The sequence below is a fragment of the Petromyzon marinus genome, chromosome 83 (genome assembly GCF_048934315.1).
Source record: "Petromyzon marinus isolate PM22_M1 ecotype Great Lakes invasive population chromosome 83, UKy_Petmar_22M1.pri1.0, whole genome shotgun sequence".
Lineage (NCBI taxonomy): Eukaryota > Metazoa > Chordata > Hyperoartia > Petromyzontiformes > Petromyzontidae > Petromyzon > Petromyzon marinus.
This window is the reverse complement of record NC_133748.1, coordinates 3,279,698-3,292,197: the sequence shown is the minus strand read 5'-3', so window position 1 is coordinate 3,292,197 and position 12,500 is coordinate 3,279,698. Positions and strand designations below refer to the sequence as shown.

At 56.2% G+C, this 12,500-nt stretch overlaps 1 protein-coding gene across 1 annotated transcript in view; it reads right to left on the bottom strand.

Annotated features, from left to right (window-relative positions):
* The window catches only part of LOC116957720 (fibroblast growth factor receptor 2-like), a 111,423-nt gene that overhangs the window by 26,964 nt on the left and 71,959 nt on the right, over positions 1-12,500 (bottom strand). The window contains exons 14-17 of the mRNA XM_076057546.1: positions 7,928-8,049; positions 5,657-5,767; positions 4,166-4,240; positions 1,547-1,665 (exon numbers count right to left, since the gene is read on the bottom strand). Of these exons, the coding sequence (XP_075913661.1) occupies positions 1,547-1,665; positions 4,166-4,240; positions 5,657-5,767; positions 7,928-8,049 (427 nt within the window). The remainder of the gene's footprint in view (positions 1-1,546; positions 1,666-4,165; positions 4,241-5,656; positions 5,768-7,927; positions 8,050-12,500) is intronic.

The following is a 12,500-nucleotide window of genomic DNA, read 5'->3' as shown; positions in this document are numbered from 1 at the left end:
CACAGCACTTGCCCCAACAGCCTGCTAGAGGCTGTTGGGGTTTGCTCGCTGCTCACAGCCCTTGCCCCAACAGCCTGCTAGACGTTGTTGGGGTTTGCTCGCTGCTCACAGCACTTGCCCCAACAGCCTGCCGGAGGCTGTTGGGGTTTGCTCGCTGCTCACAGCCCTTGCCTCAACAGCCTGCCGGGTTTGCTCGCTGCTCACAGCCCTTGGCCCAACTACGCACGTAGGAGCGGGGTGGTGGTGGTGGTGGTGGTGGTTGTTTGGTGGCGAGTGTAGTGGTGAGCGTGGTGGTGAGCGTGGTGGTGAGTGTGGTGGTGAGTGTGGTGGTGGTTGTTGTTTGGTGGCGAGTGTAGTGGTGAGCGTGGTGGTGAGCGTGGTGGTGAGTGTGGTGGTGAGTGTGGTGGTGGTGGTTGTTTGGTGGCGAGTGTAGTGGTGAGCATGGTGGTGAGCGTGGTGGTGAGTGTGGTGGTGGTGGTGGTTGTTGTTTGGTGGCGAGTGTAGTGGTGAGCGTGGTGGTGAGCGTGGTGGTGAGTGTGGTGGTGGTTGTTGTTTGGTGGCGAGTGTAGTGGTGAGCGTGGTGGTGAGCGTGGTGGTGAGTGTGGTGGTGAGTGTGGTGGTGGTTGTTTGGTGGCGAGTGTAGTGGTGAGCGTGGTGGTGAGCGTGGTGGTGAGTGTGGTGGTGAGTGTGGTGGTGGTTGTTTGGTGGCGAGTGTAGTGGCGAGCGTGGTGGTGAGCGTGGTGGTGAGCGTGGTGGTGAGTGTGGTGGTGAGTGTGGTGGTGGTTGTTGTTTGGTGGCGAGTGTAGTGGTGAGCGTGGTGGTGAGCATGGTGGTGAGTGTGGTGGTGGTTGTTTGGTGGCGAGTGTAGTGGTTGTTGTTTGGTGGCGAGTGTAGTGGTGAGTGTGGTGGTGAGTGTGGTGGTGGTTGTTGTTTGGTGGCGAGTGTAGTGGTGAGCGTGGTGGTGAGCGTGGTGGTGAGCGTGGTGGTGAGTGTGGTGGTGAGTGTGGTGGTGGTTGTTGTTTGGTGGCGAGTGTAGTGGTGAGCGTGGTGGTGAGTGTGGTGGTGGTGGTGGTTGTTGTTTGGTGGCGAGTGTAGTGGTGAGCGTGGTGGTGAGCATGGTGGTGAGTGTGGTGGTGGTTGTTTGGTGGCGAGTGTAGTGGTTGTTGTTTGGTGGCGAGTGTAGTGGTGAGTGTGGTGGTGAGTGTGGTGGTGGTTGTTGTTTGGTGGCGAGTGTAGTGGTGAGCGTGGTGGTGAGCGTGGTGGTGAGCATGGTGGTGAGCGTGGTGGTGGTTGTTTGGTGGCGAGTGTAGTGGTGAGCGTGGTGGTGAGTGTGGTGGTGAGTGTGGTGGTGGTTGTTGTTTGGTGGCGAGTGTAGTGGTGAGCGTGGTGGTGAGCGTGGTGGTGAGTGTAGTGGTGAGCGTGGTGGCGAGTGTAGTGGTGAGCGTGGTGGTGAGTGTGGTGGTGGTTGTTGTTTGGTGGCGAGTGTAGTGGTGAGCGTGGTGGTGAGTGTGGTGGTGGTTGTTTGGTGGCGAGTGTGTATCCTCACCTTGTTAGAAGCAAGGTACTCCATGCCCCTGGCTACTTGGTAGGCACAGGACACGAGGTCCTTGAATGTGAGCTGCTCGTCCGGCACCCGTGTCACCTCGCCGCAGGTGTAGTCCATGCCTGCGGCATGCGCGTAGGGGGGGCAAGGGCTGAGACACAGACAAAGCTCCCCCAGGTAGCCTCTGGCAGGGCTGTAGGGGCAAGTGCTGAGTACAGAGACAAAGCTCCCCCAGGTAGCCTCTAGCAGGGCTGTAGGGGCAAGTGCTGAGTACAGAGACAAAGCTCCCCCAGGTAGCCTCTAGCAGGGCTGTAGGGGCAAGTGCTGAGACACAGACAAAGCTCCCCCAGGTAGCCTCTGGCAGGGCCGTAGGGGCAAGTGCTGAGACACAGACAAAGCTCCCCCAGGTAGCCTCTAGCAGGGCTGTAGGGGGCAAGTGCTGAGTACAAAGACAAAGCTCCCCCAGGTAGCCGCTAGCAGGGCTGTAGGGGCAAGTGCTGAGACAGAGACAAAGCTCCCCCAGGTAGCCTCTAGCAGGGCTGTAGGGGGCAAGTGCTGAGTACAAAGACAAAGCTCCCCCAGGTAGCCTCTAGCAGGAGGGCTGTAGGGGCAAGTGATGAGTACAAAGACAAAGCTCCCCCAGGTAGCCTCTAGCAGGGCTGTAGGGGGCAAGTGTTGAGTACACAGACAAAGCTCCCCCAGGTAGCCTCTAGCAAGGGGGGGCTGTAGGGGGCAAGTGTTGAGTACACAGACAAAGCTCCCCCAGGTAGCCTCTAGCAGGGCTGTAGGGGCAAGTGCTGATACACAGACAAAGCTCCCCCAGGTAGCCTCTAGCAGGGCTGTAGGGGCAAGTGTTGAGACACAGACAAAGCTCCCCCAGGTAGCCTCTAGCTGGGGGGGGCTGTAGGGGGCAAGTGCTGAGTACAGAGACAAAGCTCCCCCAGGTAGCCTCTAGCAGGACTGTAAGGGCAAGTGCTGAGACACAGACAAAGCTCCCCCAGGTAGCCTCTAGCAGGGCTGTAGGGGCAAGTGCTGAGGACAAAGACAAAGCTCCCCCAGGTAGCCTCTGGCAGGGCTGTAGGGGGCAAGTGCTGAGACACAGACAAAGCTCCCCCAGGTAGCCTCTAGCAGGGCTGTAGGGGGCAAGTGCTGAGTACAAAGACAAAGCTCCCCCAGGTAGCCTCTAGCAGGGGGGCTGTAGGGGGCAAGTGCTGAGTACAAAGACAAAGCTCCCCCAGGTAGCCTCTAACAGGGGGGCTGTAGGGGGCAAGTGCTGTTTGCGAACAGCAAGTGGGTGGTATGGGTGGTGTGGGTGGTGTGGGTGGTGGTGGTGTGGGTGGTGGATGGGTGGTGGTGGTGTGGGTGGGTTGTGGTATGGGTGGTGTGGGTGGTGGTGTGGTGGGTGGTGGTGTGGGTGGTGTGGGTGGGTGGTGGTGGGGTGGGTGGTGTGGGTGGTGTGGGTGGGTGGTATGGGTGGTGTGGGTGGTGGTGTGGGTGGTGTGGGTGTTGGTGTGGGTGGTGGTGTGGGTGGTATGGGTAGTGGTATGGGTAGTGGTATGGGTGGTGTGGGTGGTGTGGGTGGTGGTGGTGTGGGTGGTGTGGGTGGTATGGGTAGTGGTATGGGTAGTGGTATTGGTGGTGTGGATGGTAGGTGTAGTGACTGTAGCGGGACCTACCTGGTGGCATGGGTAGTGGTGTGGGTGGTACGTGTAGTGGGTGGTACGTGTAGTGGGTGGTACGTGTAGTAGTGGGACCTACCTGGTGGTACGTGTAGTGGGTGGTACGTGTAGTGGGTGGTACGTGTAGTGGGTGGTACGTGTAGTAGTGGCACCTACCTGCTGGTATGGGTGGTATGGGTAGTGGTGTAGGTGGTACGTGTAGTGGGACCTACCTGGTGGTACGTGTAGTGGTGGTACGTGTAGTGGTGGTACGTGTAGTGGGTGGTACATGTAGTGGTGGTAAGTGTAGTGTGGGTGGAATGCGTAGTGGGACCTACCTGGTGGTGTGGTACGTGTAGTGGGTGGTACGTGTAGTGGGTGGTACGTGTAGTAGTGGTACGTGTAGTGGATGGCACGTGTAGTGGGTGGCACATGTAGTGGGTGGCACGTAAAGTTGGTGGTACGTGTAGTGGTTGGCTCGTGTAGTGGTTGGCACGTGTAGTGGGTGGCACGTGTAGTGAGTGGCACGTGTAGTGGGTGGCACGTGTAGTGGGTGGCACGTGTAGTGGGTGCACGTGTAGTGGGTGGCACGTGTAGTAATGCTACGTGTAGTGGGTGGCGTACGTGTAGTGGGTGGCACGGGTAGTGGGTGGCACGTGTAGTGGGTGGCACGTGTAGTTGGTGGCACGTGTAGTGGGTGGCACGTGTAGTGGGTGGCACGGCTAGTGGGTGGCACGTGTAGTGGGTGGCACGTGTAGTGGGTGGCACGGCTAGTGGGTGGCACGTGTAGCGGGTGGCACGTGTAGTGGGTGGCACGTGTAGAGGGTGGCACGTGTAGTGGGTGGCACGTGTAGTGGGTGGCACGTGTAGTGGGTGGTACGTGCAGCGAGTGGCACGTGTAGTGGGTGCCATGTGTGGTGGGTGGCACGTGTAGTGGGTGGCACGTGTAGTGGGTGGCACCTACCTGGTGGTCTCCGCGCTCTGAGGAACTCTCGGAGATTCCCCTTGGAGGCAAACTCCACCAGCACCAGGAGCGGCCCTGAGCACACGCACACAGCTAGAGGCAAAGCTCCCCCAGGTAGCCTCTAGCAGGGCTGTAGGGGCAAGTGCTGAGACACAGACAAAGCTCCCCCAGGTAGCCTCTAGCAGGGCTGTAGGGGCAAGTGCTGAGACACAGACAAAGCTCCCCCAGGTAGCCTCTAGCAGGGCTGTAGGGGCAAGTGCTGAGACACAGACAAAGCTCCCCCAGGTAGCCTCTAGCAGGGCTGTAGGGGCAAGTGCTGAGACACAGACAAAGCTCCCCCAGGTAGCCTCTAGCAGGGCTGTAGGGGCAAGTGCTGAGACACAGACAAAGCTCCCCCAGGTAGCCTCTAGCAGGGCTGTAGGGGCAAGTGCTGAGACACAGACAAAGCTCCCCCAGGTAGCCTCTAGCAGGGCTGTAGGGGCAAGTGCTGAGACACAGCTAGAGGCAAAGCTCCCCCAGGTAGCCTCCAGCAGGGCTGTAGGGGGCAAGTGCTGAGACACAGCTAGAGGCAAAGCTCCCCCAGGTAGCCTCCAGCAGGGCTGTAGGGGCAAGTGCTGAGACACAGACAAAGCTCCCCCAGGTAGCCTCTAGCAGGGCTGTAGGGGGCAAGTGCTGAGACACAGACAAAGCTCCCCCAGGTAGCCTCTAGCAGGGCTGTAGGGGCAAGTGCTGAGACACAGACAAAGCTCCCCCAGGTAGCCTCTAGCAGGGCTGTAGGGGGCAAGTGCTGAGACACAGACAAAGCTCCCCCAGGTAGCCTCTAGCAGGGCTGTAGGGGCAAGTGCTGAGACACAGACAAAGCTCCCCCAGGTAGCCTCTAGCAGGGCTGTAGGGGCAAGTGCTGAGACACAGACAAAGCTCCCCCAGGTAGCCTCTAGCAGGGCTGTAGGGGCAAGTGCTGAGACACAGACAAAGCTCCCCCAGGTAGCCTCTGAGTGATGCTGATGATGTTGATAAGGTGGTGGTTGTGATGTGATGACGATGTATCGATGACGATGATGTAATGATGATATAATGATGCTGATGACGATGATGATGTTATGATGATGATGATGTAATGATGATGATGACGATGATGATGTTATGATGACGATGATGTAATAATGATGATGATGATGTTATGATGACGATGACGGTGATGTAATGATGACGATGATGACGGTGATGATGTTATGATGACGACGATGACGATGATGACGATGACGATGGTGATGTCATGATGACGGTGATGTAATGATGATGGTGACGACGATGATGACGGTGACGAGGTGGTGACGAGGTGGTGACGAGGTGGTGACGAGGTGGTGACGACGATGACGGTGACGAGGTGGTGACGAGGTGGTGACGAGGTGGTGACGACGAGGTGATGATGAGGTGATGATGATGAGGTGGTGACGAGGTGGTGACGAGGTGGTGACGAGGTGGACTCACCGCCCTGTGTGCACGCTCCCAGCAGGTTGAGGATGTTTTTGTGTTTGCCGATGGTCTTCATCATCTCCATCTCAGCGACGAGGTCGGAGAGCTCCTTATCTGTGGCGTCGTCTGGGGGAGGCACCTCGTCACCACCTCGTCACCACCTCGTCACCACCACCTCGTCATCACCTCGTCACCACCTCATCACCACCTCGTCACCACCTCGTCACCTCGTCACCACCTCGTCACCACCTCGTCACCACCTCGTCATCACCTCGTCATCACCTCGTCATCATCACCTCGTCATCACCACCTCGTCATCATCTCGTCACCACCACCTCGTCACCACCTCGTCACCACCTCGTCACCACCTCGTCACCTCGTCATCACCTCGTCATCACCTCGTCATCACCTCGTCACCACCTCGTCACCACCACCTCGTCACCACCACCTCGTCACCACCTCGTCACCACCTCGTCACCACCTCGTCACCACCTCGTCATCACCTCGTCACCACCTCGTCATCACCTCGTCACCACCTCGTCATCACCTCGTCACCACCTCGTCACCACCTCGTCACTCCCTCGTCATCAACTCGTCATCACCTCATCACCGCCTCGTCATCACCTCGTCACCTCGTCACCACCTCGTCACCACCTCGTCACCACCTCATCACCTCGTCACCACCTCGTCACCACCTCGTCACCACCTCGTCATCATCTCGTCACCACCTCGTCATCACCTCACCACCTCGTCACCACCTCGTCACCACCTCGTCACCACCTCACCACCTCGTCACCACCTCATCACCACCTCATCACCTCGTCACCACCTCGTCACCACCTCGTCATCACCTCGTCACCACCTCGTCACCACCTCACCACCTCGTCATCACCTCGTCACCACCTCATCACCCCGTCATCACCTCGTCACTATCTCGTCACCACCTCGTCATCAACTCGTCATCATCACCTCGTCACCACCTCGTCATCAACTCGTCACCACCTCGTCACCACCTCGTCACCACCTCGTCATCACCTCGTCATCACCTCGTCACCAACTCGTCACCAACTCGTCATCATCTCGTCATCATCACCTCGTCACCACCTCGTCACCACCTCGTCATCAACTCGTCATCATCACCTCGTCACTACCTCGTCACCATCACCTCGTCATCACCTCGTCACCACCTCGTCATCAACTCGTCATCATCACCTCGTCACTACCTCGTCACCATCACCTCGTCATTACCTCATCACCTCGTCACCACCTCGTCATCATCACCTCGTCACCACCTCGTCACCACCTCGTCACCACCTCACCACCTCGTAACCACCTCGTCACCATCACCTCGTCACCACCACCTCGTCACCACCTCGTCATCACCACCTCGTCACCACCTCGTCACCACCTCGTCACCACCTCGTCATCATCACCTCGTCATCATCACCTCGTCATCATCACCTCGTCATCATCACCTCGTCAACTCGTCATCATCACCTCGTCATCACCACCTCGTCATCACCACCTCGTCACCACCTCGTCATCACCACCTCGTCACCACCTCGTCATCACCTCGTCACCACCTCATCATCATCACCTCGTCATCACCACCTCGTCACCACCTCGTCACCACCTCGTCACCACCTCGTCACCACCTCGTCATCAACTCATCATCATCACCTCGTCATCACCACTTCGTCACCACCTCGTCATCATCACCTCGTCACCTCCTCGTCATCACCTCGTCATCAACTCATCATCATCACCTCGTCATCACCACTTCGTCACCACCTCGTCATCATCACCTCGTCACCACCTCGTCATCACCTCGTCACCACCTCGTCACCACCTCGTCACCACCACGTCATCACCTCACCACCTCGTCACCACCTCGTCACTACCTCGTCATCATCACCTCGTCACCACCTCGTCACCACCTTGTCATCACCACCTCGTCATCACCACCTCGTCATCACCTCGTCACTACCTCGTCACCACCTCGTCACCACCTCGTCACCACCTCATCACCACCTCGTCACCACCTCCTCACCACCTCGTCATCACCTCATTACGACCTCGTCACGTCGTCACTACATCCTCACCACCTCGTCACCACCTCCTCACCACCTCGTCATCACCTCCTCACCACCTCGTCATCACCTCCTCACCACCTCGTCATCACCTCATTACGACCTCGTCACCTCGTCACCACCTCGTCACCACCTCGTCATCACCACCTCGTCACCACCTCGTCACCACCTCGTCACCACCTCGTCATCGCCTCACCCTTGAGCATCTTCGCAGCGACGGTGGTGCTGTGGCAGCGGCCATCTTGGTCTATGCCCAGTGCCTCGGCCATCATCACCTGGCCAAAGCAGCCTTCACCAAGTCGCTTGCCCAGGGTGAGCCTGGCACAGTCAGTCACACAGTCAGTCAGTCACACAGTCAGTCAGTCAGTCAGTCACACAGTCAGTCAGTCACACAGTCAGTCACACAGTCAGTCAGTCACACAGTCAGTCAGTCAGTCACACAGTCAGTGCCTCGGCCATCATCACCTGGCCAAAGCAGCCTTCACCAAGTCGCTTGCCCAGGGTGAGCCTGGCACAGTCAGTCACACAGTCAGTCAGTCACACAGTCAGTCAGTCAGTCACACAGTCAGTCAGTCAGTCACACAGTCACACAGTCAGTCAGTCAGTCACACAGTCACACAGTCAGTCACACAGTCAGTGCCTCGGCCATCATCACCTGGCCAAAGCAGCCTTCACCAAGTCGCTTGCCCAGGGTGAGCCTGGCACAGTCACACAGTCAGTCACACAGTCAGTCAGACAGTCACACAGTCAGACAGTCAGTCACACAGTCAGTCAGTCACACAGTCAGTCAGTCACACAGTCAGTCAGTCAGTCACACAGTCACACAGTCAGTCAGTCACACAGTCAGTCACACAGTCAGTCAGTCACACAGTCACACAGTCAGTCACACAGTCAGTCAGTCAGTCACACAGTCACACAGTCAGTCAGTCACACAGTCAGTGCCTCAGCCATCATCACCTGGCCAAAGCAGCCTTCACCAAGTCGCTTGCCCAGGGTGAGCCTGGCACAGTCACACAGTCAGTCACACAGTCAGTCAGTCAGTCACACAGTCAGTCAGTCACACAGTCAGTCAGTCACACAGTCAGTGCCTCGGCCATCATCACCTGGCCAAAGCAGCCTTCACCAAGTCGCTTGCCCAGGGTGAGCCTGGCACAGTCAGTCACACAGTCAGTCAGTCACACAGCCAGTCAGTCAGTCAGTCACACAGTCAGTCACACAGTCACACAGTCAGTCAGTCACACAGTCAGTCAGTCACACAGTCAGTCAGTCACACAGTCAGTCAGTCAGTCACACAGTCAGTGCCTCGGCCATCATCACCTGGCCAAAGCAGCCTTCACCAAGTCGCTTGCCCAGGGTGAGCCTGGCACAGTCAGTCACACAGTCAGTCAGTCACACAGTCAGTCAGTCAGTCACACAGTCAGTCAGTCAGTCACACAGTCACACAGTCAGTCAGTCAGTCACACAGTCACACAGTCAGTCACACAGTCAGTGCCTCGGCCATCATCACCTGGCCAAAGCAGCCTTCACCAAGTCGCTTGCCCAGGGTGAGCCTGGCACAGTCACACAGTCAGTCACACAGTCAGTCAGACAGTCACACAGTCAGACAGTCAGTCACACAGTCAGTCAGTCACACAGTCAGTCAGTCACACAGTCAGTCAGTCAGTCACACAGTCACACAGTCAGTCAGTCACACAGTCAGTCACACAGTCAGTCAGTCACACAGTCACACAGTCAGTCACACAGTCAGTCAGTCAGTCACACAGTCACACAGTCAGTCAGTCACACAGTCAGTGCCTCAGCCATCATCACCTGGCCAAAGCAGCCTTCACCAAGTCGCTTGCCCAGGGTGAGCCTGGCACAGTCACACAGTCAGTCACACAGTCAGTCAGTCAGTCAGTCACACAGTCAGTCAGTCAGTCACACAGTCAGTCAGTCAGTGCCTCGGCCATCATCACCTGGCCAAAGCAGCCTTCACCAAGTCGCTTGCCCAGGGTGAGCCTGGCACAGTCACACAGTCAGTCAGTCAGTCACACAGTCAGTCAGTCACACAGTCAGTGCCTCAGCCATCATCACCTGGCCAAAGCAGCCTTCACCAAGTCGCTTGCCCAGGGTGAGCCTGGCACAGTCACACAGTCAGTCACACAGTCAGTCAGTCAGTCACACAGTCAGTCAGTCACACAGTCAGTCAGTCACACAGTCAGTGCCTCGGCCATCATCACCTGGCCAAAGCAGCCTTCACCAAGTCGCTTGCCCAGGGTGAGCCTGGCACAGTCAGTCACACAGTCACACAGTCAGTCACACAGTCAGTCACACAGTCAGTCACACAGTCAGTCAGTCACAAAGTCAGTCACACAGTCAGTCAGTCAGTCACACAGTCAGTCAGTCACACAGTCAGTCAGTCACACAGTCACACAGTCACACAGTCACACAGTCAGTCAGTCACACAGTCAGTCAGTCACACAGCCAGTCACACAGTCAGTCACAGAGTCAGTCACACAGTCAGTCAGTCACACAGTCACACAGTCAGTCACACAGTCAGTCAGTCAGTCACACAGTCAGTCAGTCAGTCACACAGTCAGTCACACAATCAGTCAGTCACACAGTCAGTCAGTCAGTCACACAATCATTCATACAGTCAGTAAGTCAGTCACACAGTCAGTCAGTCACACAGTCAGTCAGTCAGTCACACAGTCAGTGCCTCGGCCATCATCACCTGGCCAAAGCAGCCTTCACCAAGTCGCTTGCCCAGGGTGAGCCTGGCACAGTCAGTCACACAGTCACACAGTCAGTCACACAGTCAGTCACACAGTCAGTCAGTCACACAGTCAGTCACACAGTCAGTCAGTCAGTCACACAGTCAGACAGTCACACAGTCAGTCAGTCACACAGTCAGACAGTCACACAGTCAGTCAGTCACACAGTCAGTCAGTCACACAGTCAGTCAGTCACACAGTCAGTCAGTCACACAGCCAGTCACACAGTCAGTCACAGAGTCAGTCACACAGTCAGTCAGTCACACAGTCAATCAGTCACACAGTCACACAGTCAGTCACACAGTCAGTCAGTCAGTCAGTCACACAGTCAGTCAGTCACACAGTCAGTCAGTCACACAGTCAGTCAGTCAGTCACACAATCATTCATACAGTCAGTAAGTCAGTCACACAGTCAGTCAGTCACACAGTCAGTCAGTCAGTCACACAGTCAGTGCCTCGGCCATCATCACCTGGCCAAAGCAGCCTTCACCAAGTCGCTTGCCCAGGGTGAGCCTGGCACAGTCAGTCACACAGTCACACAGTCAGTCACACAGTCAGTCACACAGTCAGTCAGTCACACAGTCAGTCAGTCACACAGTCACACAGTCAGTCACACAGTCAGTCACACAGTCAGTCAGTCACACAGTCAGTCAGTCACACAGTCAGTCACACAGTCAGTCAGTCAGTCACACAGTCAGACAGTCACACAGTCACACAGTCAGTCAGTCACACAGTCAGTCAGTCAGTCACACAGTCAGTCAGTCACACAGTCAGTCAGTCACACAGTCAGTCACACAGTCAGTCAGTCAGTCACACAGTCAGACAGTCACACAGTCAGTCAGTCACACAGTCACACAGTCACACAGTCACACAGTCAGTCAGTCAGTCACACAGTCAGTCAGTCACACAGTCAGTTAGTCACACAGCCAGTCACACAGTCAGTCACAGAGTCAGTCACACAGTCAGTCAGTCACACAGTCAATCAGTCACACAGTCACACAGTCAGTCACACAGTCAGTCAGTCAGTCACACAGTCAGTCAGTCAGTCACACAGTCAGTCACACAGTCAGTCAGTCACACAGTCAGTCAGTCAGTCACACAATCATTCATACAGTCAGTAAGTCAGTCACACAGTCAGTCAGTCACACAGTCAGTCAGTCAGTCACACAGTCAGTGCCTCGGCCATCATCACCTGGCCAAAGCAGCCTTCACCAAGTCGCTTGCCCAGGGTGAGCCTGGCACAGTCAGTCACACAGTCACACAGTCAGTCACACAGTCAGTCACACAGTCAGTCAGTCACACAGTCAGTCAGTCAGTCACACAGTCAGTCAGTCAGTCACACAGTCAGTCAGTCACACAGTCAGTCAGTCACACAGTCAGTCACACAGTCAGTCAGTCACACTGTCAGTCAGTCACACTGTCAGTCAGTCACACAGTCAGTCAGTCACACAGTCACACAGTCAGTCAGTCACACAGTCAGTCAGTCACACAGTCACACAGTCAGTCACACAGTCAGTCAGTCAGTCACACAATCATTCATACAGTCAGTCAGTCAGTCACACAGTCAGTCAGTCACACAGTCAGTCAGTCAGTCACACAGTCAGTGCCTCGGCCATCATCACCTGGCCAAAGCAGCCTTCACCAAGTCGCTTGCCCAGGGTGAGCCTGGCACAGTCAGTCACACAGTCACACAGTCAGTCACACAGTCAGTCACACAGTCAGTCACACAGTCAGTCACACAGTCAGTCAGTCACACAGTCAGTCACACAGTCAGTCAGTCAGTCACACAGTCAGTCAGTCACACAGTCAGTCACACAGTCAGTCACACAGTCAGTCAGACACACAGTCAGTCAGTCACACAGTCAGTCACACAATCAGTCAGTCACACAGTCAGTCAGTCACACAGTCACACAGTCAGTCAGTCACACAGTCAGTCACACAGTCAGTCAGTCAGTCACACAGTCAGTCAGTCACACAGTCAGTCACACAGTCAGTCACACAGTCAGTCAGTCACAC